At 39.8% G+C, this 26,496-nt stretch overlaps 1 protein-coding gene across 5 annotated transcripts in view; it reads left to right on the top strand.

Annotated features, from left to right (window-relative positions):
- ARHGAP10 (Rho GTPase activating protein 10) overlaps positions 1–26,496 on the top strand; it is a 331,140-nt gene that overhangs the window by 105,012 nt on the left and 199,632 nt on the right. For 4 of the 5 annotated variants that reach the window (XR_004350045.1, XM_032632924.1, XM_032632922.1 and 1 more), the window contains exons 4-7: positions 4,467–4,538; positions 13,415–13,516; positions 21,738–21,848; positions 23,909–24,013. Coding sequence is in view for 4 of the 5 variants with exons in the window: in XM_032632924.1 (XP_032488815.1) it covers positions 4,467–4,538; positions 13,415–13,516; positions 21,738–21,848; positions 23,909–24,013 (390 nt within the window). In the remaining variant the exon portion in view is untranslated. The remainder of the gene's footprint in view (positions 1–4,466; positions 4,539–13,414; positions 13,517–21,737; positions 21,849–23,908; positions 24,014–26,496) is intronic. The other variant, XM_032632923.1, reaches the window with a different exon arrangement.

Genomic DNA, 26,496 nt, shown 5'->3' with positions numbered 1-26,496 from the left:
CCGGGGCACAAAACCATGTCCCCTGCTTCGGCAGGCGGACTCTCAACCACTGTGCCACCAGGGAAGCCCCTATTTTTAGTTTTTTAAGGAACGTCTATACTGTTCTCCATAGTGGCTGTATCAATTCACATTCCCACCAGCAGTGTAAGAGGTTTCCCTTTTCTCCACACCCTCTCCAGCATTTATTATTTATAGATGTTTTGATGATGGCCATTCTGACTGGTATGAGTTGATACCTCACTGTGGTTTTGATTTGCGTTTCTCTAATGATTAGTGATTTGAGCATCCTTTCATATGTTTGTTGGCAATCTGTATATCTTCTTTGGAGAAATGTCTATTTAGGTCTTCTGCCCATTTTTGGATTGTGTTGTTTGTTTTTTTGATATTGAGCTGCATGAGCTGCTTGTAAATTTTGGAGATTAATCCTTTGTCAGTTGCTTCATTTGAAAATATTTTCTCCCATTCTGAGGGTTGTCTCTTCGTCTTTTTATGGTTTCCTTTCCTGTGCAAAAGCTTTTAAGTTTCATAGGTCCCATTTGTTTATTTTTGTTTTTATTTCCATTTCTCTATGAGGTGGGTCAAAAAGGATCTTGCTGTGATTTATGTCATAGAGTGTTCTGCCTATGCTTTCCTCTAAGAATTTTATAGTGTCTGGCCTTACATTTAGGTCTTTAATCCATTTTGAGTTTGTTTGTTTGTTTATTTATTTATTTGTGGTACACGGGTCTCTCACTGTTGTGGCCTCTCCTGTTGTGGAGCACAGGCTCCGGACGTGCAGGCTCAGCGGCCATGGCTCACGGGCCCAGCCACTCTGTGGTACACGGGATCCGCCCGGACTGGGGCTCGAACCCGTGTCCCCTGCATCGGCAGGCGGACTCGCAACCACTGCGCCACCATGGAAGCCCCATTTTGAATTTATTTTTGTATATGGTGTTAGGGAGTGTTCTAGTTTCATTCTTCTACCTGTAGCTGTCCAGTTTTCCCAGCACCACTTATGGAAGAGGCTGTCTTTTCTCCATTGTATATTCTTGCCTCCTCTATCAAAAATAAGGTGACCATATGTGCATGGGTTTATCTCTGGCTTTCTCTCCTGTTCCATTGATCTATATTTCTGTTTTTCTGCCAGTACCATGCTGTCTTGATTACTGTAGCTTTGTAATGTAGTCTGAAGTCTGGGACCCTGATTCCTCCAGCTCCATTTTTCTTTCTCAAGATTGCTTTGGCTATTCGTGGTCTTTTGTGTTTCCATACAGATTGTTAACATTTTTGTCCTAGTTCTGTGAAAAATGCCATTGGTTGTTTGAGAGGGATTGCATTGAACCTGTAGATTGCTTTGGGTAGTATAGTCATTTTCACAGTGTTGATTCTTCCAATCCAAGAACGTAGTGTATCTCTTCATCTGTTTGTATCATCTTTAATTTCTTTCATCAGTGTCTTACAGTTTTCTGCATACAGGTCTTTTGTCTCCTTAGGTACGTTCATTCCTAGGTATTTTATTCTTTTTATTGCAGTGGTAAATGGGAGTGTTTCCTTAATTTCTATTTCATATGTTTCATCATTAGTGTATAGGAATGCAAGAGATTTCTGTGCATTGATTTTGTATCCTGCTACCCTACCAAATTCATTGATTAGTTCTAGTAGTTTTCTGGTAGCATCTTTGGGATTCTCTATGTATAGTATCATGTCATCTGCAAACAGTGACAGCTTTACTTCTTCTTTTCCAATTTGGATTCCTTTTATTTCTTTTTCTTCTCTGATTGCTGTGGCTAAAACTTCCAAAATTATGTTGAATACTAAGTGGTGAGAATGGGCAACCTTGTCTTGTTCCTGATCTTAGAGGAAATGATTTCAGTTTTTCACCGTCAAGAACAATGTTGGCTGTGGGTTTGTCATATATGGCCTTTATTATGTTGAGGTAAGTTCCCTCTATGCCCACTTTCTGGAGAGTTTTTATCATAAATGGGTGTTGAATTTTGTCGAAAGCTTTTTCTTCATCTATTGAGATGATCATATGGTTTTTATCCTTCAGTTTTTAATATGGTGTATCACATTGATTTGCATATATTGAAGAATCCTTGCATTCCTGGGATAAACCCCACTTGATCATGGTGTGTGATCCTTTTAATGTGCTTCTGGATTCTGTTTCCTAGTATTTTGTTGAGGACTTTTGCATCTGTGTTTATCAGTGATATTGGCCTGTAGTTTTCTTTCTTTGTGACATCTTTGTTTGGATTTGGTATCAGGGTGATGGTGGCCTCGTAGAATGAGTTTGGGAGTGTTCCTCCCCCTGCTATATTGTGGAAGAGTTTGAGAAGCATAGGTGTTAGCTCTTCTCTAAATGTTTGAAAGAATTCACCTGTGAAGCCATCTGGTCCTGGGCTTTTGTTTGTTGGAAGATTTTTATTCACAGCCTCATTTTCAGTGCTTGTGATTGGTCTGTTTATATTTTCTATTTCTTCCTGGTTCAGTGTCAGAAGGTTGTGCTTTTTAAGAATTTGTCCATTTCTTCCAGGTTGTCCATTTTACTGGCATATAGCTGCTTGTAGTGATCTCTCATGATCCTTTGTATTTCTGAAGTGTCAGTTGTTATTTCTTCTTTTTCATTTCTAATTCTATTGATTTGAGTCTTCTCCCTTTTTTTCTTGATAAGTCTGGATAATGGATTATCAGTTTTGTTTATCTTCTCAGCTTTTAGTTTTATTGATCTTTGCTATTGTTTCCTTCATTTGTTTTTCATTTATTTCTGATCTGATCTTTATGATTTCTTTCCTTCTGCTAACTTTGGGTTTTTTTTTGTTCTTCTTTCTCTAATTGCTTTAGGTATAAGGTTAGGTTGTTTATTTGAGATGTTTATCGTTTCTTGATGTAGGGTTGTATTGCTATAAGCTTCCCTCTTAGAACTGCTTTTGCTGCATCCCATAGGTTTTGGGTCGTCATGTTTTCATTGTCATTTGTTTCTAGGTATTTTTTGATTTCCTCTTTGATTTCTTCAGTAATCTCTTGGTTATTTAGTAGTGTGTTGTTTAGCCTCCATGTGTTTGTATTTTTTGCACATTTTTTTCCTGTAATTGATATCTAGTCTCATAGTGTTGTGGTCAGAAAAGATACTTGATACGATTTCAGTTTTCTTAAATTTACCGAGGCCTTATTTTGTGACCCAAGATATGATCTATCCTGGAGAATGTCCCATGAGCACTTGAGAAGAAAGTGTATTCTGTTGTTTTTGGATGGAATGTCCTATAAATATCATTTAAGTCCATCTTGTTTAATGTGTCATTTAAAGCTTGTGTTTCCTTATTTATTTTCACATTGGATGATCTGTCCATTGGTGAAAGTGGGGTGTTAAAGTGCCCTACTATAATTGTGTTACTGTTGATTTTCTGTTTTATGGCTGTTAGCATTTGCCTTATATGTTGGGTGCGTAAATATTTACAATTGTTATATCTTCTTCTTGGATTGATCCCTTCATCATTATGTAATGTCCTTCTTTGTCTCTTGTAATAGATTCGCAACTTTTAAAGGTTATACTCCATTTATAGTTATTAAAAATATTGGCTGTATTCCTCATATTGCGCTTTATTTCCTTATACCTTATTTTATTTTTTAATATTTATTTAGTTATTCATTTTGGCTGATACGGGTCTTAGTTGTGGCATGTGGACTCTTAGTTGCGGCATGTGGAATCTAGTTCCCCAGCCAAGGATTGAACTCTGGCCCCCCTGCTTTGGGAGCGTGGAGTCTTAGCCACTGGACCACCAGGGAAGTCCCTGTTGTCTTTTTTTAGATTCCACATATAAGTGATATGTAGATTCTGTCTTAAAATGAGAAGCTCCGAACGAGCCAATATAAAAAGGAGAGAGGTTGTGGGTGGAGTCTGTGTGTGGTTCCTGTCATGGTGACCTTGCCAGCTCTCCGAATATTTGGATGACTGACTGTCCTGAGCTCCAGCGACTCTGCTTTGCTAGCATAGCCTAAATCTTCACGAGGAATTTTCAGTGATGAAGGGCTGTCCTGGTACATTTAAACTTGTAGTCACAAACCTAGCCCTCTACATTATGTAGTCTGATCACTAATAATGGAATGTCATCGACTTTTAAATTTCTGAGCAGTGGGAGAAAAAAAAAACCTTCAAACAGAAGTGTTCTGTTAATGAATGTGATAGACCCCTTTGTTGTTTGAAGCCAACCCTCTTGCTGTTTCGCTGAAGAAAGAGCTGTATTGGAGCTAGGTTGCACATTTCCCTGGCACTTTGCCGCACCTCCTCTTCCCCGAAAATATTTATGGAGATCTGGTGTGTTAATAAATTTAGAAGTGATTTAATGGTCACATTGGCAGGGTGAGATAAAGCAGTTCAGTGTGTTGTTCATTTTGTTTCTGGGTGGGGTGGAAGAGGGAAATGAAAGACTAACTTTTTCCTCTTTGGAAACCTAATACTCTGCTCTTCTGTTATCACTCTTGTTCTCTAGGCATTAAGTGTCACCGAAACCCTGATTAAACCCTTGGAAAAATTCAGAAAAGAGCAACTTGGAGCCGTCAAGGTTTGTGTCTAATTTGAGCACACTTGTAAACAGCAACTGTAGACACCTCTGCTGCTTGAGCGTACGCTCGCTTCACAGTTAGCAGCTTTGAAGGAGATGTTGGAGTCCACCGTCTGTTGTTTAAATATCTTTAAGCAGACAACACGTTTACTCTGTATAGAAACATCTTATCTCTGTAGGAAGGGCAGTGATTTCCATGCCCGCCTCAGCTTGATGGCAGACTGTAGCATCATACTAGGGTTTAAGATTAGAAATGCTGCTACACCAGCATGCCATTGAAACTAGAAAGAGAATATTCGGTTACAGTAAGTCCTCTACATACGAACCTTCAAGCTGCAAACTTTCAAAGATGCGAACGTGCGTTCGTATGTCCAGTCATGTTAAGTTAGTTGACGTGTCTGTAAGATTACTGTACTGTAAGGTTAAAAATGTTTTCTTTATTTTCTGTTTGTTTTTTATGTATTATTTGTGTGATAAGTGTTACAAACCTATTATAGTACAGTATTATATAGCCAATTGTGTTAGTTGGGTCCCTAGGCTAACTTTGTTGGACGTACGAACAAATTGGACTTACGAATGCACTCTTGGAATGCAACTCATTCGTATGTAGGGGGCTTACTGTGTTGGGATGTATTTCCTTCAATTTAACACAAATTTATTGAGCGTCTGTTATGTGCCAACATTGTTATGGGTGCTGGGGATTCAAAGGTGAGTGAACCACAGACTCTGTAATCAGAGCTCTGGGATGTAGCCAGGTTTTCTGGGAATAGTGCAGCGACTTTGCCACTGGGAGCCTAAGATGTATTTAGCAACTTCTAACATCTGCTAACTAAGAAGCTTTGAAATTAACTCAGAGAAGTAATTTCCACCAGCCTCTCTTGAATGTTGTGCACGTACTTGAGGGAGAAAAAATAGCGTTTCCATGTTGTTGACCATTTTTGGCTTGGCCTAAGGAGACGGGAATAACTTTAGTTTTAGGTAGGGAAGAGAGGTTTTATATTTGTCTTTTTTCCCCCCCATGCATTGGTGATGTGAGTTTTTTTTTTCTTTATCTTTGTAAACAAACTATTAAAATCCTTTTCTACGAATAAACATTGTGGTCTCCATGGCGATAGCTATACAAATGGATCCAGAGAGGGCCAGCTTTTTAGCTGCTATTTATAGACTCATTTCTCCTTTAAGTGACCTGTTAACATATCAGACACTTCTTTTTGGCATGATATTTTACAGTTTTTAACGAAGGGCTGTGTTTTGAGGGGAGGTCAGTGGGGTTACCGCCCCCCCCCGCCCCCCGAAGTCCTCTTCCTGGAATCGTTTGCTGAGCTACATGAAGCTGGTTTGTGTCTGCTGGCTTTGTAGCAGGACACTGGGGGGTCTGGCTTGACATCTGTGACCTTGGGCGAGTAATTGGCTTTAGTTTCTTACCTGTAAGATGACAGACTGGGGATCTGACTGCTGTAGTTTGCAGTTTCATGATTCTGTTTTCTCTGATCTTCATAGGCTGTCTTAAAGCTTGAATAATCTTGGTTCTTTCTCTTTGAACATTTCATGGCAGGTACTGAATGTAAACATTTCTTCTTTTTCTTATTTTACTTGGATGATGGTTGGGAAGGATAAGGGTTATATTATGTAAATGAAAAATGAATGTGACTTAATTAATAGATATATTTCCTTTTTATTTACCTACTGGGTTTTTAGAAGTTTCTGGCCTTGAGTCTTCTACTGACTCCTTCTCCTCCCAAGATTTGCCCAGCTTCTCATGTTGTGCCCGTTCAAAGTGTGGTTGACCCTTGAACAACTCAGGTTTGAACTGTGTGGGTCCACTTATATGTGGGTATTTTTCATTAGTAAATACTACAGTACTACAGGATCCACGGTTGGTTGAATCCACAGATGTGGAACCGCCTATATTGAGGACCGACTGTAAGCTATACTCGGATTTTCAACTGCTCCTAGGTTGGTGTCCGTAACCTCTGCATTGTTCAAGGCTTAACTAACTGTATAGCCTAACCTGCAAAACAGCTTGCAAAATATATTGCCATATTACAAGGTTAAATTATTTTAATACTTTGTCTCTTGAGCTGTTTAATGGCCAAATTCTATCCTGAAGTCCCAGTTCTTTCTTTCTTTCTTCTTATTTAAAAACATTTTCTCCCCTCCCCTCCCCTCCACCGCACTTCATGGCATGCAGGCTCTCAGTTCTCTGACCGGGGATCGAACCGTGCCCCCCTGCAGTGGAAGCACAGAGTCTTAACCACTGGACTGCCAGGGAAGTCCCGCATTTCTTTCTTTCTTCGTTTTCTTTTCTGGCTTCAGGTTTATGAAGGGTGTATCCTACACTCTTGTTCAGTACAGTGTGTGTGTTGGCTGTCACACCTATTGATGTTACCTGGGAGAAGCCTTTTTTTTACTGGTAGTTTTGTATATTAAACAGTAGAGAAAGGTAGTTTTCTAGGTTATATAGTGATATATAAGCATCTTTCTTTTTCATTAGATTGTTAAATCTTTAAGAGAAAAACCTATGCTTATTTCTTTATTTTCTACCAGCCTCCACTCTGTCTTACTATAACGTATTTAATAAATAAACCAATTCTACTGTTCTTCTATTCTATTCTAGAAGAACCAGGAAAGGGCTTATAACCTGGATATTTGATGATTTTCTCCATTTGTGCTTTCTAAACACCAGTCCTATTTTGAAAAGCACACGCTCTTGTTCCAGTGGTTTATTTACTTACGCGGGATACTTAAAAATAACTTAATTCTCTTAGGTTAAAGATCTTTTTTTAAATACCATGAAGCAGTTTTCATGTGGGCAGAAAAAGACAAAAGTCTTTAAAGGTTGACCGCAGCAGAATTTTTTAGATACCCTTGTCAAAATGTTTATCTTTTCTTTCCCTTCTCCTTTTTCCCATCTGGGACGGTCCTGTCTTTCGCTTTTATATGCAAGCTCTTTCAGTTCCATTTACTTCTTCATTTTCCAGCATCCCAGTGACATGTTTAATTTGTGTTTTTAACATAATCGAAACTGCTAGGTGGCTTTTGTAAACTGGATTTTTTAGGAGCCCCCAGGTCTTCTTTTCTGCTGTTTCACTTCTATTTGGATATGTTCCCTGTCAGTCACGTCTGTTTGGTTTGGGCTTCAACCTCCGTCCTGTAGGTTCTGCCACATTTTCTCATGTGCCTGCCTGGTTCTTGTCTCTGTTTAAAGAGCCCCATTTCCCACTGTGGGACACAGTCGTTCTGTGCTGTGTCCCATCAATTCAGAGTTTTCTTCACGGCCTCTCTTAGCTTTACTTCCATGGAAGCTCTTTTCCCTTCCCCAAAAGCTTGTCACTTATTCCTAAGTATCTGCATAACATTTTGTCGATAACCATTGCTCATTAAATGTCAGTTTAGCCACAGGAAACTAATACAGGCACCAGACAACATCGGAGCCAAGTGCATTGTGTACAAACTCCAAGAAATACTAGAACTTGCTAAGAGTTAACAGCGGGAGAATTTAAAATTGCTTTCTCTGAAAGGGGCAGCATGCAAATATCAAACGGATACAACGAAATGATACTGATAATTTATAGAGCCTATTCAAATGCTGTTTTGCAAAGAGCTAATTACTGTTTTATTCAATAGAGTAAAAGGTTTAACCAGAAGCCTTGAAAAAATGTTTATTTCATAAATTATACCTTAGTAGCTCAGCCATTACCAAACTAAATGTTTAATAAAAATCAACTTCCTGAGATTCTGTAAATGACTGCAAAATGTGGGTTAAAAAGCAAATTTATTTGAATAATTTCTCAAATTATGTTTGATAGAGCAGAAAAAATGTGATTTAATCACATTTCTTTCATTTTTAGTAATAACCTTATCAGGCCTATCATATGGCACAGTGCGAGAGGCCTTGGGATATACAACTATGAATTAAAACACTGGTTGGCCTTTAAGAAAGTGGCAAGTCTGTGTGGGTGATGTCAAAAAAAAAAAAGGCAATAAAAATGCACTGTGAAAAGTGCTCTAATACGAGTAAGCATCGGTGCTCTGTAGGTGTCCTATCATCTTGGCTTTGGAGCGCCAGGAAAGTCTTTCAGGAAGACCTGATTCTCCCTCGTTTGGAATCCTACTTCTGCCCCTTAAGTAGCTCTGTGATTTGGGGCAAGTTACTTAAGGCCTCTGAGCCTGTTTCCTGATCTTTAAAACGAGACTTAGGACGCCGGTCTCTGAAGGTTTTCGCGAGGCTTCAGTGCATTTGCTAACATATTTCTGGGGTCTAGTGCAGGGTCTGGCATATACACAGTTGCAGTTCTTTTAGGATCCCCTTTGTGACATGCTCCATATCAGCTTGCCAAAAAGAACTGCACAGGCTTTTGTCCACTCTTTGCGTGCCGGGTTCAAGCACTGTGGCTTGTGACCCCCCTGGCCGGGTGGTGCTAAGGTGATGGATAGGTGACTCGAGAGCAACGGCACCGGAACCAGCAGTGGCACTTTGTCAGGGTCGGTGTCGCTGCTCTATAGGCTTCTCCCTTCCCATGTCCTCTGACCGATATCTCCTGGGCGCCTACTGGGTGTGCGGGTAGAGGCTGAATTCTCGTTGCCGTGGAGAGGCTGAAGGAGCTTAAAGGCAAAAGGGGGTGGGGGGGGTTGGGTAGGGCAAATGAAGTGTCAAGGAGGACTGGTGACATTGGTGCAGGAGTTGAGGGAGGCGGCTGTCCCCCCACTGGAGGAGACAAGGAGTACTTCATGGAAGAGGTGGCATTTCCACCACCTGGTTTGGGGGTAAAGGCTGAACTTCCAATGCCCTGGGCTGTAGGGTGTTGGTGGACCAGGGGAGCAGAACAGGGATTACAAAGCTCTGGCTGGCCTGAATATACAGGAAAAAGTGCTCCTGCCGAGTGTGTTGTATGTGCTGTGAATCTTGTTTCTTGTATGTGCAGCATTACCCCCACCTTTTTATTTAAATAAAGAGGGAGAAGGAGTTGGAATCGCTAAGAAAGTATTTAAGCTCTTGTCTAGACTAGTCAGGCCTTATTTACTGTTTGTAGTGTGAAAATAAGTCTTTTCATTTCCTCATCCTAGAAAATTTGTAAAATACCAAAAATATTTAAAAAAGAAAGTTACCTGGTAACTTAAAATTTTTCCCTTCTTCCAAAGCAAAGCAAAAAATCCTAGTACCCTGAAGAAATGTGGACAGTTCACAGGTGTGTTCAAATTTTTGTGAATTCTTTATATGTTCTTTACTCATTTTTCCTTGGAAGTGTAATGTGTGATTTGAGCAAAAACTTGCTAAATAAAGAGTGTTTTATGTGTTAGGAACGTTTACTTCTTTTCTTCCATATTAATTGTATCTTCTCCCTGCCTGTTGTTTGCCTTTCACCCTATTTATTGTGTATTTTTGATATCTAGAAGTTCGTATGGCTTCTTCCATTTCTCTTTTGCTCAGAAGTTCCTTCTCTGTTCTGAGATCTGAGTGAAAATACTCTTTTGTGGCTTCATTTTTTACTTGTGACTCTTTCAGTCCATCTGGAATTAATTTTGATTTGAGACATGGTTCTCTTTTTATTTCCAGCTAGTTAACCAGTTATACCCACACCATTGGTTAATTTTTTTTTATCCAGTGATTTGTGATGAAACCTTTATATATGTGTATATATATATATATATGTTTACTTCTAATAGATTCAAAAAGCCTGATTATTTATGTTTTGTTTCTTAGGTTTATTAAGTCCCTCTACCATTTACACCATGTACATCTTATTTGACTAATTATGCTGTTTTAAGTAATAGCTCTTCTTCACTGTTTTTTTTGTTGTTGTTTTTGCATGTGTGATTTTATAACATTACAAGCTGACTTCCCATGAGTCATCTTTAACTTGTAAACATTTTGTTTGGCTTACTCATGTTAAAACTGAAAAACCAATTTTTTGTTGCCACCATTTAAAAATCACTGGGTTTTCCAGCTGTTCCAGAAAAATCGGAAGACAAGGCCTGTGTACTGGGCTTATATTTCCACATGGCAGAAATCTGCAGGGGCTCTGGTATGGCTGCCTGCCGCCCTAGAATAGATGTGGGCTACCTGATTTGCCCTTGCCTCCACCTTTCCTTACTGAGTTTTACTTGCAGCTTGACTCAGACTCACTTGAGTGATGCTGTTTCATAAAAATGTTTTCATTGTATTAATCTGATCCTTGATAGAGCCTTTTGTCTCATTGCTCAATTTATTATATATATATATGTATATATATACACACATACATACATATATGTGTACCCTATATTGCAGTGTTGAAGAAAAAAGGCTCCATTCTGTATTGAATGCTGCTTGAACACAATTCCTTTTAAAATTCATGTTATTTAAGTGCCAAAAGTCATATGAGTACAAAGAAACAGAATATTCTATAGTGACCTTGAGAAGAAATGCAAGGAGAAACAATTATCTGAGTCTTAAGATTCAAAACCAAAACACAGTAGCGTTTGTATAATACCATACCAAGTACGAACAATTGTATTTCCACTCTAATTGGTGGGCGTGATGTTTCTTGGCTAAATTCTTTCTTCATAGAGCCTTGATAGAACCATTTTCTTTCATTCCCAACCTAACCCACATGCTAATTTACATACCCCACTATTGCTGCGGGTGCTGGGGTGTTTTGACTGCTGACTTTAGCATCATTGCATCCTTTGTCCCCTTCTGTGATTCACATGAAATCAAAGGAGTAAAACTGTTTTCAGTATTCTCTGGTAAGTACTAATCTGCAGAGATGATGAGCACGTTTAACCACATGATCTCGCTTTGCAGCGTACTTGCGGTAAATGCAGCTGTGTCACCTCCATTTCTATCTCATTTAAACCTGAGAAACTGATGCTCAGAGAATGCTGTGACCCTGGGGCAGTGTCACAGAACAATGCGTGGCTGCTAGAACCGGAGTCTCTGACACCTAATCCAGTGCGTGCTCTGCAATATGAACTTTTAAAAATAGTGGAGATTTTGAAGTAGTGGCCATATGTTCTTTTTAGCTTATTTTCTGTTAGTCATTAAAATCGTTCAGGAAGTGCGTCATAATGAAAAGCAGAAAAGAGAGTAACCATGTAGTATTAATGCCTTAAGCTTTAAAAAAAAAATAGTTGTAAATTAGACCTAGGACATAAAGAAAAAATGTGCTTCTGTTTCAACAGAAGTTTGACTATTCTCATACATAGGCAAACCGTAGGATCACAGAATTTTAGGATTGGATCTAAGAATGAACTAGTACAAAACCAAATCCCTGATCTTTTCAGTAGGAAAACTAAGGTTCTGTATTGTTAGGTGTTCCCCTCCCCCCCCAAAAGATGTGCAGCTAGTTGGTAATTAAACTTGGAGTAGAAATGGGAAGAAATAACAGTTCCTGAGTCTGTCTCTTCCATCAGTATGGGGATTAATTTAGGGTCTTTAGGTGGGCTGGCAGAGCTCCCTTCCTGGCTTCTCACAACAGTTTGTAGTCCCGTGGAGTGAGAAAATGATAATAAATGTGAAGAAACAGAATTTTTGTGCTTTATTTACTCTTTTTGCTTAATAGGGAAAAGATCATGCCAGAAAAGGCTGGGAGAATCCATTATTTTTGACCTAGAAAACAGAAGTTGGAAAATAGGGAAGGGAATGTTCCTTTTCAGGAGGCCTTGGAGAGTTGGTGACAGTTTGAAGTTAATGGAAACATTTTGACAGCATGACATCGCGTGTGCTCATTGGTGCTCCGAAATGTTTATGAGAAATCTACTTACCTTTGGCAAGCAGTGTTGGGGAGATACTCTGTCTTCGCTGCTGCCTTAAAAAAATTTGGTTCCTTGTGAAATAGGGAGTGTGGGAGGGAGGCTCAGGAGGGAGGGGATATGGGAATCTATGTATGCATATGGCTGATTTACTTTGTTGTACAACAGAAACCAACACAGCATTGTGAAGCAATTGTACTCCAATAAAGATGTATTTAAAAAAATAAAAATGCACAGGGAACTCTATTCAGTACTCTATAATGACCCATATGGGAAAAGAATCTTAAAAAAAGTGGATATATGTATATGTATAACTGATTCACTTTGCTGTACACCTGAAAATAACACAGCATCGTAAATCAAGTATACTCCAATAAAAATTTGAAAAGAAAATTTTAAAAAATTATAAAAAGCTACTCTAGCAAAAGGAAAGCAAATGGTGTTTCCAGGCAGTGCCTGAGAAATGTTTGTAATGTTAACCAAAGGATCTTGGTACAAGTATGTCAGTATTATTTTAGACCTTGTCGACCTATTGCTAGTATTCTAGACAGTGTTAAAGAAATCACTCCTAAGGTTTGGGTGAGTAGATGACATTTCTGGTCAGAGGATTTTATTGTGATATTCATACTGAACAATTGGGGAAGATCTTTTAAGATATTTCCTACTGCCCCAGTGGTGATGATGTTTTTTTTAATGTAGATCAAAACTTACTCAGTTTTAAGTGAATTCCATTTCTGTGCCAAAATCTGTACTGTAGCAAGTTTGCTTTTTTAAACTTTATGTTCTTATTATGTGTTCATCTTAAAAATATATATTTTTTTGAATGGAAGGACAAGTGAATGGCATTAATTCCAAACACTGATACATATGAAGAGTTGAAAAATAACAGGCTTGGAAAAAACCCCATTAAAGGAAAAAAAAGAAAAAAATAAGTGACTCTTCAATCCTAATGCTGTCTTGATGAGTAGTAAGCAGTATGGCCTGGGTGCAGATAGATTTTCCAGATAACTCCTTCACACTTCGTGGTATTTTCTTTTATTTTCGGATATTTTTCATATTTTGAGTTTCCCAGTGGATTAACTATGTGTATGCCTTCTTTTCCCTTTTGTAATCACAGTTGTCTATGTTTTTCTGATTTGTAGGAAGAAAAAAAGAAGTTTGACAAAGAGACAGAAAAGAACTATAGCCTAATTGATAAACATTTGAATTTATCAGCGAAAAAGAAAGACTCACATTTACAAGAGGTATTGTTTTTATTTTTCTGTTAACTTGTTTCTAAAATTCAGTAATCAGTGCATGTCTTTTTTTTTTTAAAAAAACTGTGCTTTTCTTTTGAAAACATTTCATCCAGGATTATTAGAGGTGGAAAAAATGACCAGGTATCACCATGAATAAAAGAGCTCTTTTGGAACAAGATGTAAAATATAGACCTCTTAGGGTGATTAATGCAGTGTGGATTCATAGTATTAAAAGTTTTGGTTCTGAGTATATTTTCACAGGAACAATCATTTTGACCAGCATAACTGAGAACAGATATGATTTTCAGGAATAGATTCATTAACTGGCTTTCAAGATTTCTTGAAGAAGTGAATTGAATAAGCTCCTCCGCCATTTGGCTTTTATGTGAAGGCAGCATTAATCTTAACACTGACGATTCAGGAGTTTTCACCTTCATTGGAAAGAGAGCATCTGTTTTACTTGTGTTAACAGACTCATTTTTTTGTTTCTGGAGGGAGCTGTATGTAAGAAGAAAGGAATTTACATCTTGTCTCTCATTTTCTCTTTCTGTTTCTTAAATCCCCTGCCACTTGTTTTGCCTCGCTCACACACTTGAATGGAAACTCAGTTGTTTACAGTTTGTAACATATGCTTTCCTTAAACATGATGCTGTTTGCAGCTGTAAGGATCTTGACTCATCCCACAGAAGTGTGATTTTTTTTTTCTTCCATTTGTTTATTTTTAAACACATAAGGAATCCAGGCATGATGTGCCACTATAATATACACTTAGTGAAATATCATCAAAATGACAACATTGTAGAATAAACCTGGGTTATGTTTACATGTCACAGATTTAGTTGCAAACTCTGGGTGTGTGTGTGTGTGTGTGGTGGGGTTATTTTGACATTACCTACACGTCACGTTTTCTTTTGTCTCGCTAGTACTTTTTTTTTTTTTTTTTTGCGTTACGCGGGCCTCTCACTATTGTGGCCTCTCCCGTTGCGGAGCACAGGCTTTGGATGCGCGGGCTCAGCAGCCATGGCTCACGGGCCCAGCCGCTCCACGGCATGTGGGATCTTCCCGGACCGGGGCACGAGCCCGTGTCCCCTGCATTGGCAGGTGGACTCTCAACCACTGCGCCACCAGGGAAGCCCTCGCTAGTACTTTTGACAGACGTTTAGATGGCATTTGACGTTCTGTAAAAGAGAGAGGCCCTTTTGTACCATTTGATCCTCACTCCAGTACTGTGGGTAGGGCTCCATTCTCTCTTCCGTATTACATAGGAAACCATGCACTTGTTACATGTACTCCCTCATCTCCTACCCTCTGTCTTTTTTGAAGTGACAGCTGTTGCTCTTCGAGGCTCTCTTTATGCTAGCAGTTTTCTACCTCTCTTCTCCCCTGCTCTCTGTTTTCAGGTATCCTGAAGGGATCTTCATGCGCCGGGTCACTTTCCATGTCCTCCTCACTATCTAATGAGGTATCATTCTACCTGTTGTTTAGGCAAAGTCTGTAAAGTCAGTCTTGGCCCTTTCGCTCTCACCCCACATCTAGACCATCAGCCTATGTCTTCTTTAGCTTCAGAATATTCTCGGAATACGGCCAGTTCTCCTGACTCCCCACCCCTGTCATCCGGCATCTCTCGCACAGATTACTGCAAAGGCCACCCTGCTTTCACCAGGGTGTCCCCTACAGTTTATTTTCTGTACAACAGCGGAGTGAGCCTTCATGTTTCTCTTCATCTCTAAATACTCCTAACAGCTCCCTTTAGAGGCCCTGGGTGCATCCCGCCTGCCCTCACACCCACATGGCTGCCTTGCTCTGGCTTGGTTCCATGCTGAGGGCCTGTGCTTTGTTCATCCTTCTGCCAGATCTGCATGCCTCACTCCTTCAAATAGTCTTCCAAATACTCTCCACTCAGACTTCTCCTTACTAGAGAAGTTTTCCAGCCATCTTATTTAGAGTGTCCCCCTTACTCTCCTTTATTTTTTTTTCATACTCTGACAGCCTTTTTATTTTTTTTTATTTTGCGGTTCTCGGGCCTCTCACTGTTGTGGCCTCTCCCATTGCGGAGCACAGGCTCCGGACGCGCAGGCTCAGCGGCCATGGCTCACGGGACCAGCTGCTCCGCGGCATGTGGGATCCTCCCGGACCGGGGCACGAACCTGTGCCCCCTGCATCGACAGGCGGACTCTCAACCACTGCGCCACCAGGGAAGCCCTCTGACAGCCTTTTGACTCACTACATATTCCGTTGTTACATGGCTTCTTCCCATAGGATGTAAGCTCCTTGCAGGCAACAGCTGTGTTCTGTTCAGCACTCTGTCCTCAATGCCTAGAATGAGACTTGTCAGGGAATAGGCACTTAATAAATATTTACCCAATGAACAAGTGTGAAGATTGTGAGCTAGGGCTTCGACAGTTTCATCATTCCCAAAGATAATTAAACTCCAGATGGGAAATTTGAAGAGACCCTCAAGGAGAATCGTTTTAGTTTCACTTAAATTACATATTCTTGGCTGTCTTGCTCTGTTTGCTCTTTACAGACATACAGACTCCCACTTGACCTAGCTTTCCATTGCAAGCGTGAAGGCCGTAAGAAGGGGGATGCTCTTTAATGGGGAAAAGGTTAGATCTGGATTTTGGTTACTTTGGGCAGTGGCTAATGCGTTGCTAACCTTCAGTAAACTGAGGTGCTCAAGAGATTAATAAAGGTTGCTGAGACTGGTACTGACCAAAGGCATAGAAACTTGTTATCTATTCTTTCCTCTTGTTTCCAATGAAAATAACAGGAGGAAATTATGGCGGACACCAGGCTGGCAATTTGAGTAATTCTATTAGTACCTTTACCTGTAGCTCTGTTTTATTGGGCACAATGGCTTCTGCCTCCATCACAACCCGAAATTCTAATTAATATTTGTACTAGAACAAGAATTGGATATTCGAGAACATTCCATGACTGCTGATTTTTGAAGTATATTTTTGTTTCCTGATGCCAATTAAAAGTTGGCACCTGCCACCCGTCTCTAACAAGGATTAAGTCATTAGCCTAGCTCTGAGGAACTAACTGCTCCAGGGCTGTAGTCCTCGTTTTGCCCCAAATCAAACTGAACTCACAGCTCGCACGCTGTACATTTTTTTTAAGTCGACACTGAGTCGTCAAATAAATAGAAATAGATCCTTTGAATATCTTTGTGTGAGTGATCTACTTCTTTTATGCATATTAACAGCAGGGATGGTCAGAAATGAGATGATAATCAAATTGAAATTGTATGTTTGTTTAAAAAAAAAATGACTTTTGCTTGGTGTAGTAAAAAGTATAGTCCAAATGTGTGTTTTCCAACACCACCAAGCAACTGACTCAACTCTGACACTACCTAGAGACAGCATCAGATCCGACAGGTTAAGGGCTCAGTCGGACAAGATTGCCCCACTTCTGACTAGCAGATGCAAACTATTATCTTTAGAATGGATAAACAACAAGGTCCTACTGCATAGCACAAGGAATTATATTCAATATCCTGTAATAAACCATAAAGGAAAAGAATGTGAAAAAGAATGTGTATGTGTGTATAACTGAATCACATTGCTGTACACCAGAAACTAACACCTTGTAAATCAACTGTAATTCAGTTAAAAAAATAAATAAATAAAAGACTACCCCACTTCCGACATCAGTCCCAAGCCCAGGTTGTTACCTGTGCTTCTGACTGGCTACAAAGAAGAGGTTCCTATGACCCCTTCCTTGCTAGAGCGGCTCACAGAAGTCAGAAACATTTAGTTAAGTTTAGCAGTTTATTATAACAGATAATATAGAGGATATGGTTGAACAGCCAGATGAAGAGGTGCACAGGGCGGGGTCTGGAAGGGTCCCAAGTGCAGAAACTTCTGTCCTCATGGAACTGCAGTACGTCACTCTCTAGGCAAGTGGATGTGTTTCCTGTTAACCTGAAATAAATAGTCGGCTAGGTATTTCTCCAGCAAAGATGGGTTTATTCGGGATCAGCAGAGAATTGCAGTTTAGGGTCTGCAACCATGGGAAACCAAGGGCAGGTTTCTGCACGGCAAGGGAAGGAGAACACTTTTGTTGAGAGGGAAAGAGAGTTGAGAGGGCTATAGTAAAGAGTCCCTGGCTTTTCTTGGGCTGGGTCCTAGCCAGGGAAGAAGAGTGGTCTTTCTTCTTGTTGGGCTCTGCGATGGTCTGAAGCCATGTGAGCTCCCCCTTCTGGTGAGTTTTCCGTTTATTAATTTTTTACATTACCAACCTGGAAGCTCATGAGCTCTTGTTCAAGAGTTGTTATAGAACTTAATTTATAGTGTTCCCCTCTTCCCAGAAATAGGTGGGTAGAGCCGAAAGTTCTACCCCTCTAATTAGTGCTATCTTGGGCCCCTACCCTCAGTCACCTCATTAGCATAAACTCAAGGGCTCTCAAAAGGGGCTCCTTACAAATGATTAGAGACACTTTTCTCGCTCAGGAAATTCCAAGGGTTTTAGGAGATTTGTGCCAGGAACCTGAGACAAAGACCACATACACTTTTTCTTACATCACATATATAGTGATTGCCTTTTAGACTGAGTCAGGCTAAAGGACGGTGCTGCTAGGTATAATTTGGATGTCTGTGGCATTGTTGTAAATTATGGGTTAACGGCAGTCCCAGGGTTTCTTGTGATCGATCACGCGGCACCTGGCACAGTGGTTCTGAACACCCAGAGCATTAGGAAGCTGTGGATAGAAGCTGACCTGCCATGCCGGGGTGATTGTAGTAGCACAGCCAGGCGAGAGAATCCACTAAAATTAAATTTAAAAACCACCTTGGTAAATCTGACCCTGGTGTCATTTTCTTGAAGGACATTTCCCGGTAACAATAACATGAAAAATCCACCCTTAACCTCCCCTATCTCCGTTTTATTAAATACTCAACACACTCACATTGTTTTTCCTGGGAGTTGTGTCTGTTAACTGCTAGTGGCTGAACTCTCCATCTCTGGATATTAGAGGCATAAAAAAATCATGATTTTTATGAGTGTTAGGTAGAAATTCTCATTTTGGCTTAGTAACAAACACTCTTATTATAGTTAGACATTACTTTAATTAAAAAAGTATATGATGCCAAAAAAATTATCACCTGTTAGATAAATACTTTTTTTTCCCCCAAATTAAAAACTTTTTGTGGTGGTAAAATATACACAACAAAGCATGATTTTAACCAAGTTCAGGCATGCAGTTCATTCAGTGTCATTAAATACAGTCACACTGTTGCCAATAACCACCACATTCCAGCTCCAGAGCCCTTTCAACTTGAGATACTGAAACTCTGTTCCCATTAAACACTAACTTCCTAGCCCCCTTGTGCTTCCAGCTCCCCAGCGACCACCATCCTACTTCCTGTCTCTGTGAATTTCACTGTTCCGGCTACCTTATCTAAGATAAATCATACAGCATCTGTCCTTTTGTGACTGGCTCATTTCACTTAGCATAACGTTCTCAGGGTTCATGCATGTTGTAGCAGTGCCAGAATGTCCTTGCATTCTGTGGCTGAATAATGTTCCATTATCTTTGTAGACCACATTTTGTTTATGCCTTCACCTGTCGGTGGACACTTTGGTTGCTTCTACCCTTTAGCTGTTGTGAATAATGCTACTGTGACTGTGTGTGTACAAGAATCTCTTTGAGTCCCTGCTTGCAGTTCTTGTGAGTATATACCCAGAAATGGAATTGCAGGATCATATGGTCATTATATTTTTAAGTTTTTTTTTTTTTTTTTTAGAGAACTGCCATACAGTTTTCCATAGCAGCTGCCTCATTTTACATTCCCCCCAGCAGTGCACAAAGTTCCAGTTTCTCCACATCTTCACCAATACTTGTTATTTTTCTGGGGTTTTTTTTTGTTTTTGTTTTTTATTTTGGTGGGGGGAGGTAGGGTTTTTTGGATTATTTTCTGATATTTTTTGTTTAAGTGTGAGGTGGTATCTTGTGGTTTTGATTTCTATTTCCCTAATGACAAGTGATGTTCAGCATCTTTCTCTGTGCTTAGATATGGCCTCTTTGGAGAAATGTCCAGATAAATACTTCCGGACATAAAATTAGCTGAGTTAGGAACTACAAGATGCCTTGTAAGAACAGTTCTGAGGACCAGAGGTTTCACTACTGGTCCTCTGTGGAGCCATCCCCTCTCTCAATTCCCTTCTAGTTAGACAAGAGAAGCTGGAACCTTTCTTTGGAATAGTCGGTCTCCTGACCATCTGGTGCCTGTTCCCTCCCAGGGGACAGGACATGGTGAGGACTTAGGAGAGTGACTGCCTGCAGATGGGCTTCCAGCCCAGGCCTCTTTGCAAAAGCCAAGTTCTTGAGATGGTGCTGCCACTTCCTCACCTGCTGCCCTCACTCCTGAGAGCTGTGGCGGCTGGAATTTGCTCAGCCCTCCTTCCCAGGCCACTTCATTCTTAGGCGATTTGTTAATGGAAATAATGTTTATGTAATTTAGGTTCTACATGTGCGGTTCCACCTTGGGTGTCAGTTGTGGTTGGGTATGTTTTTCATGAAGTGCCTTTTTTTTTTTTTTTCCATTTTCAACATCTGTTTTTCACTGTCCTCAGCATGTAAGTCATGTTTTTTTTTTTTTTTTTTAAAACATCTTTATTGGGGTATAATTGCTTTACAATGGTGTGTTAGTTTCTGCTTTATAACAAAGTGAATCAGCTATACATATACATATATTCCCATATGTCTTCCCTCTTGCGTCTCCCTCCCTCCCACTCTCCCCATCGCACCCTTCCAGGCTGTCACAAAGCACCGAGCTAATATCCCTGTGCCTTGCGGCTGCTTCCCCCCAGCTATCTACCTTACTACGTTTGTTAGTGTGTATATGTCCATGACTCTCTCTCGCCCTGTCAAAACTCACCCTTCCCCCTCCCCATATCCTCAAGTCCGTTCTCCAGTAGGTCTGCGTCTTTATTCCTGTCTTACCCCTAGGTTCTTCATGACATTTTTTTCCCTTAAATTCCATATATATGTATTAGCATACGGTATTTGTCTTTTTCTTTCTGACTTACTTCACTCTGTATGACAGACTCTAGGTCTATCCATCTCATTACAAATAGCTCAATTTCATTTCTTTTTAAGGCTGAGTAATATTCCATTGTGTATATGTGCCACATCTTCTTTATCCATTCATCCGATGATGGGCGCTTAGGTTGTTTCCATCTCCGGGCTATTGTAAATAGAGCTGCAATGAACATTTTGGTACATGACTCTTTTTGAATTTTGGTTTTCTCAGGGTATATGCCCAGTAGTGGGATTGCTGGGTCATATGGTAATTCTATTTGTAGTTTTTTAAGGAACCTCCATACTGTTCTCCATAGTGGCTGAACCATTTCACATTCCCACCAGCAGTGCAAGAGTGTCCCCTTTTCTCCACACCCTCTCCAGCATTTATTGTTTATAGATTTTTTGATGATGGCCATTCTGACTGGTGTGAGATGATATCTCATTGTAGTTTTGATTTGCATTTCTCTAATGATTAATGATGTTGAGCATTTTTCATGTGTTTGTTGGCATTCTGTATATCTTCTTTGGAGAAATGTCTATTTAGGTCTTCTGCCCATTTTTGGATGGGGTTGTTTGTTTTTTTGTTATTGAGCTGCATGAGCTGCTTGTAAATTTTGGAGATTAATCCTTTGTCAGTTGCTTCATTTGCAAATGTTTTCTCCCATTCTGAGGGTTGTCTTTTGGTCTTGGTTATGGTTTCCTTTGCTGTGCAAAAGCTTTGAAGTTCCATTAGGTCCCATTTGTTTATTTTTGTTTTTATTTCCATTACTCTAGGAGGTGGGTCAGAAAGGATCTTGCTGTGATTTATGTCATAGAGTGTTCTTCCTATGTTTTCTTCTAAGAGTTTGATAGTCATGAAGTGCCTTTTACTGTTTGATCTTCTGTCCTTCGGGGTCAGTCTCATCACAGAGAGCAGGGGTTTGCAAACTATTTCTGCAGAGAGTCAGTTAGTAAATATTTTAGACTTTTGAAGATCACGAGGTCCCTGTTGCAACCACTCAAGTCAGCTGTTGTACCCGCAAGTCTACATAGGAGATGCGTAAAGGAGTAGTCCTGGCGCTGGCCCAGTACAGCTTCGTTTAGAATAACAGGCAGCAGGCTATATTTGGCCCATGGACTGTAGTTTTGTAGACCTCGGGCAAAGAGTTTCACTCCGAACCATCTCTAATTTGACTGGCCTCCATTATTTTAACATAGGCAGATATCCAAGTGGAACAGAACCGGCAACACTTTTACGAACTGTCTCTTGAATATGTGTGTAAGCTTCAGGAAATCCAAGAGAGGAAGAAGTTTGAGTTTGTGGAACCCGTAAGTATAAATAGCAAGTTGCTCTGCTAGTCGAATTTCGTGATATAAGAGGAATGTGTTTCTTTGAAGATCTAATTTATGGTTGCTAGAGGCTGTGGTGCGTAAACACGAAGCAAGACAGCGTAAATTGTACACAGTGCACCCAGAGCCATGAAGTCAAAGAATCACTTCTAAATAGTGGTTCTCGGGCTTATTTGCACAGCAATGTGTAATGAGTATTATTCCTTTTGCTATATGGTCTCAGGGACTCTGCAATCAGGTACAACTTCTGCCATCCTAGCTGTAACTCCACCCTTAAAAAAAAAAGTCCCCATGAAAGAAATTATATTGGAATGTGAGTGAGCGTGAGATATTTATGGGATAATCTTTATTCAAGTTTGTTCTAAAGCAAGTGCATCCATCCAAACCTTGGTACTTTCAGCAATTATTGGTAACCAACTATTCCTAATACAATTCACAATGCTTATGCAACCTAAGTTAAGAACCAGCATGTGGAACATTTGAAACTATTTTGTAAGTTACTCTGACATTTCTTTTTTTTTTTTTTTGCGTCACACGGGCCTCTCACTGTTGTGGCCTTTCCTGTTGGGGAGCGCAGGCTCAGCGGCCATGGCGCACGGGCTTAGTTGCTCCGCGGCATGTGGGATCTTCCTGGACCGGGGCACGAACCTGTGTCCCCTGCATTGGCAGGCGGACTCTCAACCACTGCGCCACCAGGGAAGCCCTCTGACGTTTCTTTATACTTATTTTAGAAACACATGATTTTTTTTTTGTGCTTATATAGATGCACTCTGAGAGCTTCAGTTACTTATATGTTAACATATCTATGAATATATGTATCTTTTGAATCAAAATATAAAGGGTATTTTATACTGTGGGTTTTAGCAAAAAAAACCAGAGGTACACTGAGATTCATGACTGTCAAGATTCACTTTAATTTTAACATAGACTATATTGCATGTGATTTTAAAAAACAGCTTTATTGAGATATAATTCACATGCCATACAGTTTACCCACTGTGTGTATGATGTTGAGCAACAAACCAAAAAAAAACAAGTAATGATTCATTAAAAATTAGCATTCGTGGAAGCTATGGTCCAGTGGAGTAATTGAATTACCCTAAATTAAACAATTAGAGAAAACCTCCTTAAAGCTTACTTTTTATGTGAAATCATAATAATGGCCTACATTTTATATACTGAGCATTTACAGTGCCCAGTCATTGTTCAGGTTGTTGTTCTAAGTACTTTTCTGTGATCATGCATGTATTCCACACAGTACCCTACTGAGGAGATATTTTAATTATCCCACTTAGCAAATGTAGACACCGAAGTAGAGAAACTTCAGTAATTTGCCCCAGTTGGGAATTGACCCTTGCTGGCCACTTGACGTCAGAGTCCCAAATTCCTTACCATTATGCGGTGTGACATTCTGAAGACAGTGAATCTCAGGATTTCCTTAACCCTCACCCCAAATCACTCTTACTCTAGATTTTCTCACATGTGGGGGAGAAGCAGTGCCCTCTGATCAAGGGGGGCAGGTGGAGAGTTTGTAGGAAACTCAGGGCTTAATTACTGCCCTGCCTCTGCCCCTCTCTGCTCCAGTCACTGAGCATCCTTGTCAACAAAACAGAGAGGTTACTCTGCACTGGATGCCCTTCGAAAGAGCTTTTAGCTCTTTGATCTGTATTTCGCTTTCCTTATAGGTCCTATCGACTTATAGTGATAAGGTTTCAATTATAAATGAATATAGGGATTCTCTTGACTCAGAAGGACAAATGGGTGATGTAGAATTCCATTTCTCCTATACAGCATACTGTAAAAGCTGTCTAATGGCTCTGATACTTAAGGAAAAAAAATCACAAATCCTTTTATTTTTTTTATAGGGACCAGTTAATGAATAATATGCAGTTAGATTTAGTTGAATTCTAGTGACTTCCTTTTAATTATTGTACTTCAATAGAATCATAATGAGATGAGGCAAAATACGTGGCTTTTTAACTTATTTTTTTCACTGAGATTTTTTGGGTGCTAATGTCACCTTTTCTCCTTTGTTTTAGATGCTGTCATTTTTTCAGGGAATGTTTACTTTCTATCATCAAGGCCATGAACTTGCCAAAGACTTCAATCACTACAAAATGGAACTACAGATCAACATTCAGAATGTAAGAAAACGGAAGCTTTCTCCTAAAAAAGATGTTTGAGAAGTGTAGTTTTGATTTCTTTGGTGTGTGAAAAGCCTTAAACCAAGACCAGGCTGATCTGTTGGTACCGAGAAACTGAGGCTATGTTGCCACCTTCTGGCCAGTTCTTGGTGTAACAAACTGTTTTCCAGGAAGGGAGGCTCCGAATTCTGCTGCAGCCGGCTCTGTTTTGTTTTGCTTTGTTTTTCAAGAATTCATTTCCTATAATTTATTTTTCTTCCCTTATTTTCAGAAAAGTCATGAAGTATGTTTTTACAATCAAAATTTCACATAATTTGCCTTATTTTTCCAGTTTTATTGAGATATAATTGACACAACACTGCGTAAGTTTAAGGGTTACAGCTTAATGACTTCACTTATTATATTGCAAGATGATTTCCGCATAAGTTTAGTTAATATCTATCACTTCGTGTAGTTAAAAAAATTTTTTTCCTTGTTATGATAACTTTGGCTATCTACTCTCTTAGCAACTTTGAAACAAGTCATGTGGCAGTGTGACAGTTATTCCGCACTTTGTGAGGCAGTTCTAAGGATAACCTCTGTTGTGTAAGTCTAAGTCTGCTCTGTATGAAACAGACAAAACAGTCCTCCACTTTAAGTTTAAGGCATTTCAATTCTAATTTAACTTTCTTCTGTTACTTGTATGTCTTATTTGATATTTATTCCCAGATAGGCTAACAGTTCCAGTGGAATTTCTTGCCTGTGTTTTGTGCCTCCCTATTCACTAATGTATTGGTGTTCACAGTTGCTGTTGGCCCTTTATTGTTTTCCTAGGAAATGTATGGTTTCTGTTAGGTCTTGGATAAAGAGTTTTTTTGAGAACTGTTAAACAGTATAACGTATGTGATTTTGATCAGAAGGTGGTAGACGTTTTTCCTTTCGACGCTTTTGTTGATTTTGGAAGTGTCCTCATTGAAAAGCTATTCAAGTTATGTTTAATGTAACTTCAAACCTTGTTAAAAACACAGTGAGTGAGTTTTGGGACAGACTCTCAACCCATCCTGAAAGACATACAAGGAGAAGGATGGGGATCTCTGTGCTGTTTGCTACCTGACCTTCAACTTCTTATAATCTTAGAAATTGAGGACTAATGGTTTTTGTGTAGATTTTGTTTCAAGTTATTTTGGTATAGTTGTTCCCTACATTTGGGAATGTAGGTAACGAAATCTCTTGTGTTTTGTAATTTATGTGTCAATTTGTATTTGAAGATTCTACATTCTGTTCAGTTAAATGACTAAAAGAGTACATTCCTCCCTACACCCTCCAAGATCAGTGATATAAGGTAATATAATTTAAAAATATGTCAAAGTGTATATATGTAGATTAGTCCTAACTTCAAAAGTGTCTCTGTAGGTAGTAGAACATTTAGTCTAATGATACTGTGATGTATCAGAATACTTCTGTAGACAGGAGAACACAGCGTTTGTAAAAAGAACATTACATAGTTAGTTTAGAAGATTAGGTTATAATCCTGATTCTTTTTTTTTTTTTTCCCCCTCCACTAACTGTATAACTTGTGTCTGTACCTCATCTGTCAAGGGCAGGGCTGGCCTGGATGAGAACCTTCAGGCATAACTGATCCATAATTTGTGTAAAATGAGGAGGCAGGGTCCCTTATTCAAAAATGAAGAATTTCAAGACAGCGATGGCAGAGCATTAGATCAAGTGCGCGACCTTCTGAGGGCAGGGCTGTGGGTGACGGCACGGGCTACCTGCCCGTGAAGCCAGCCGGGCCTCAGGGTCTGGGGACACATCAGCGTCTCCTGGGGGCTCCAGAGAAAGTGTCCATGCACAACTTGCTTATGTGGAAGTTCATTTATCACACCCACCCTGGGGTCAGGGGCCTATAGTTACCTTAATACACCAAAATAATTTCAGCGAGATTCAAGATTTAAATGGGAGTGGGCAATACTCAGGCATGAACTACGGTAAGCAGCACTTGAAGACAGCCTGTCATGTGAAATGGGTCAGCTGGTCAATGGAATCTAACTTAGTCTATGAAGAACCTAACACACGTACTCGGTAACTTTCATTTCCCATAAAGAACTGGGCGAAGAACAAGCTACTGGAAAAAATCTTTTCCTGTGTCCTCTGGAACTTCAGGATTGTCATCAGGAAGTTGCGTGGGGTCCTCCACCTCTCTGCCTTTGGTTCTGGCTCTTTCTGAGGCTGCAGCTCTGCTTGCAAGTAGAGGCTCTGCCTTCCGCCTCACCTTCAGTGTTGAGGACACCTGATCCGGAAGTCGCCTGTGCTCTTTACTTTTGCTTCTAGCTCATTCTTTGCCCTTCAGAAATACCAGAACCTTTGAAACACATGCCACTCAATTCTACCTCACCTGCTATATCTCAGTATTGCTGTAATTCACTACTTTCTTGGCCATTTCTCTCATTCCCTTGAGGATGTCAGCTTTTAGCATATCGGAGGGAAAGTGTTGGCTGCATAAA

The sequence above is a fragment of the Phocoena sinus genome, chromosome 5 (genome assembly GCF_008692025.1).
Source record: "Phocoena sinus isolate mPhoSin1 chromosome 5, mPhoSin1.pri, whole genome shotgun sequence".
Taxonomy (NCBI): Eukaryota; Metazoa; Chordata; class Mammalia; order Artiodactyla; family Phocoenidae; genus Phocoena; species Phocoena sinus.
The sequence above is the reverse complement of the archived record's forward strand: the minus strand, read 5'-3'. Positions and strand labels throughout refer to the sequence as shown.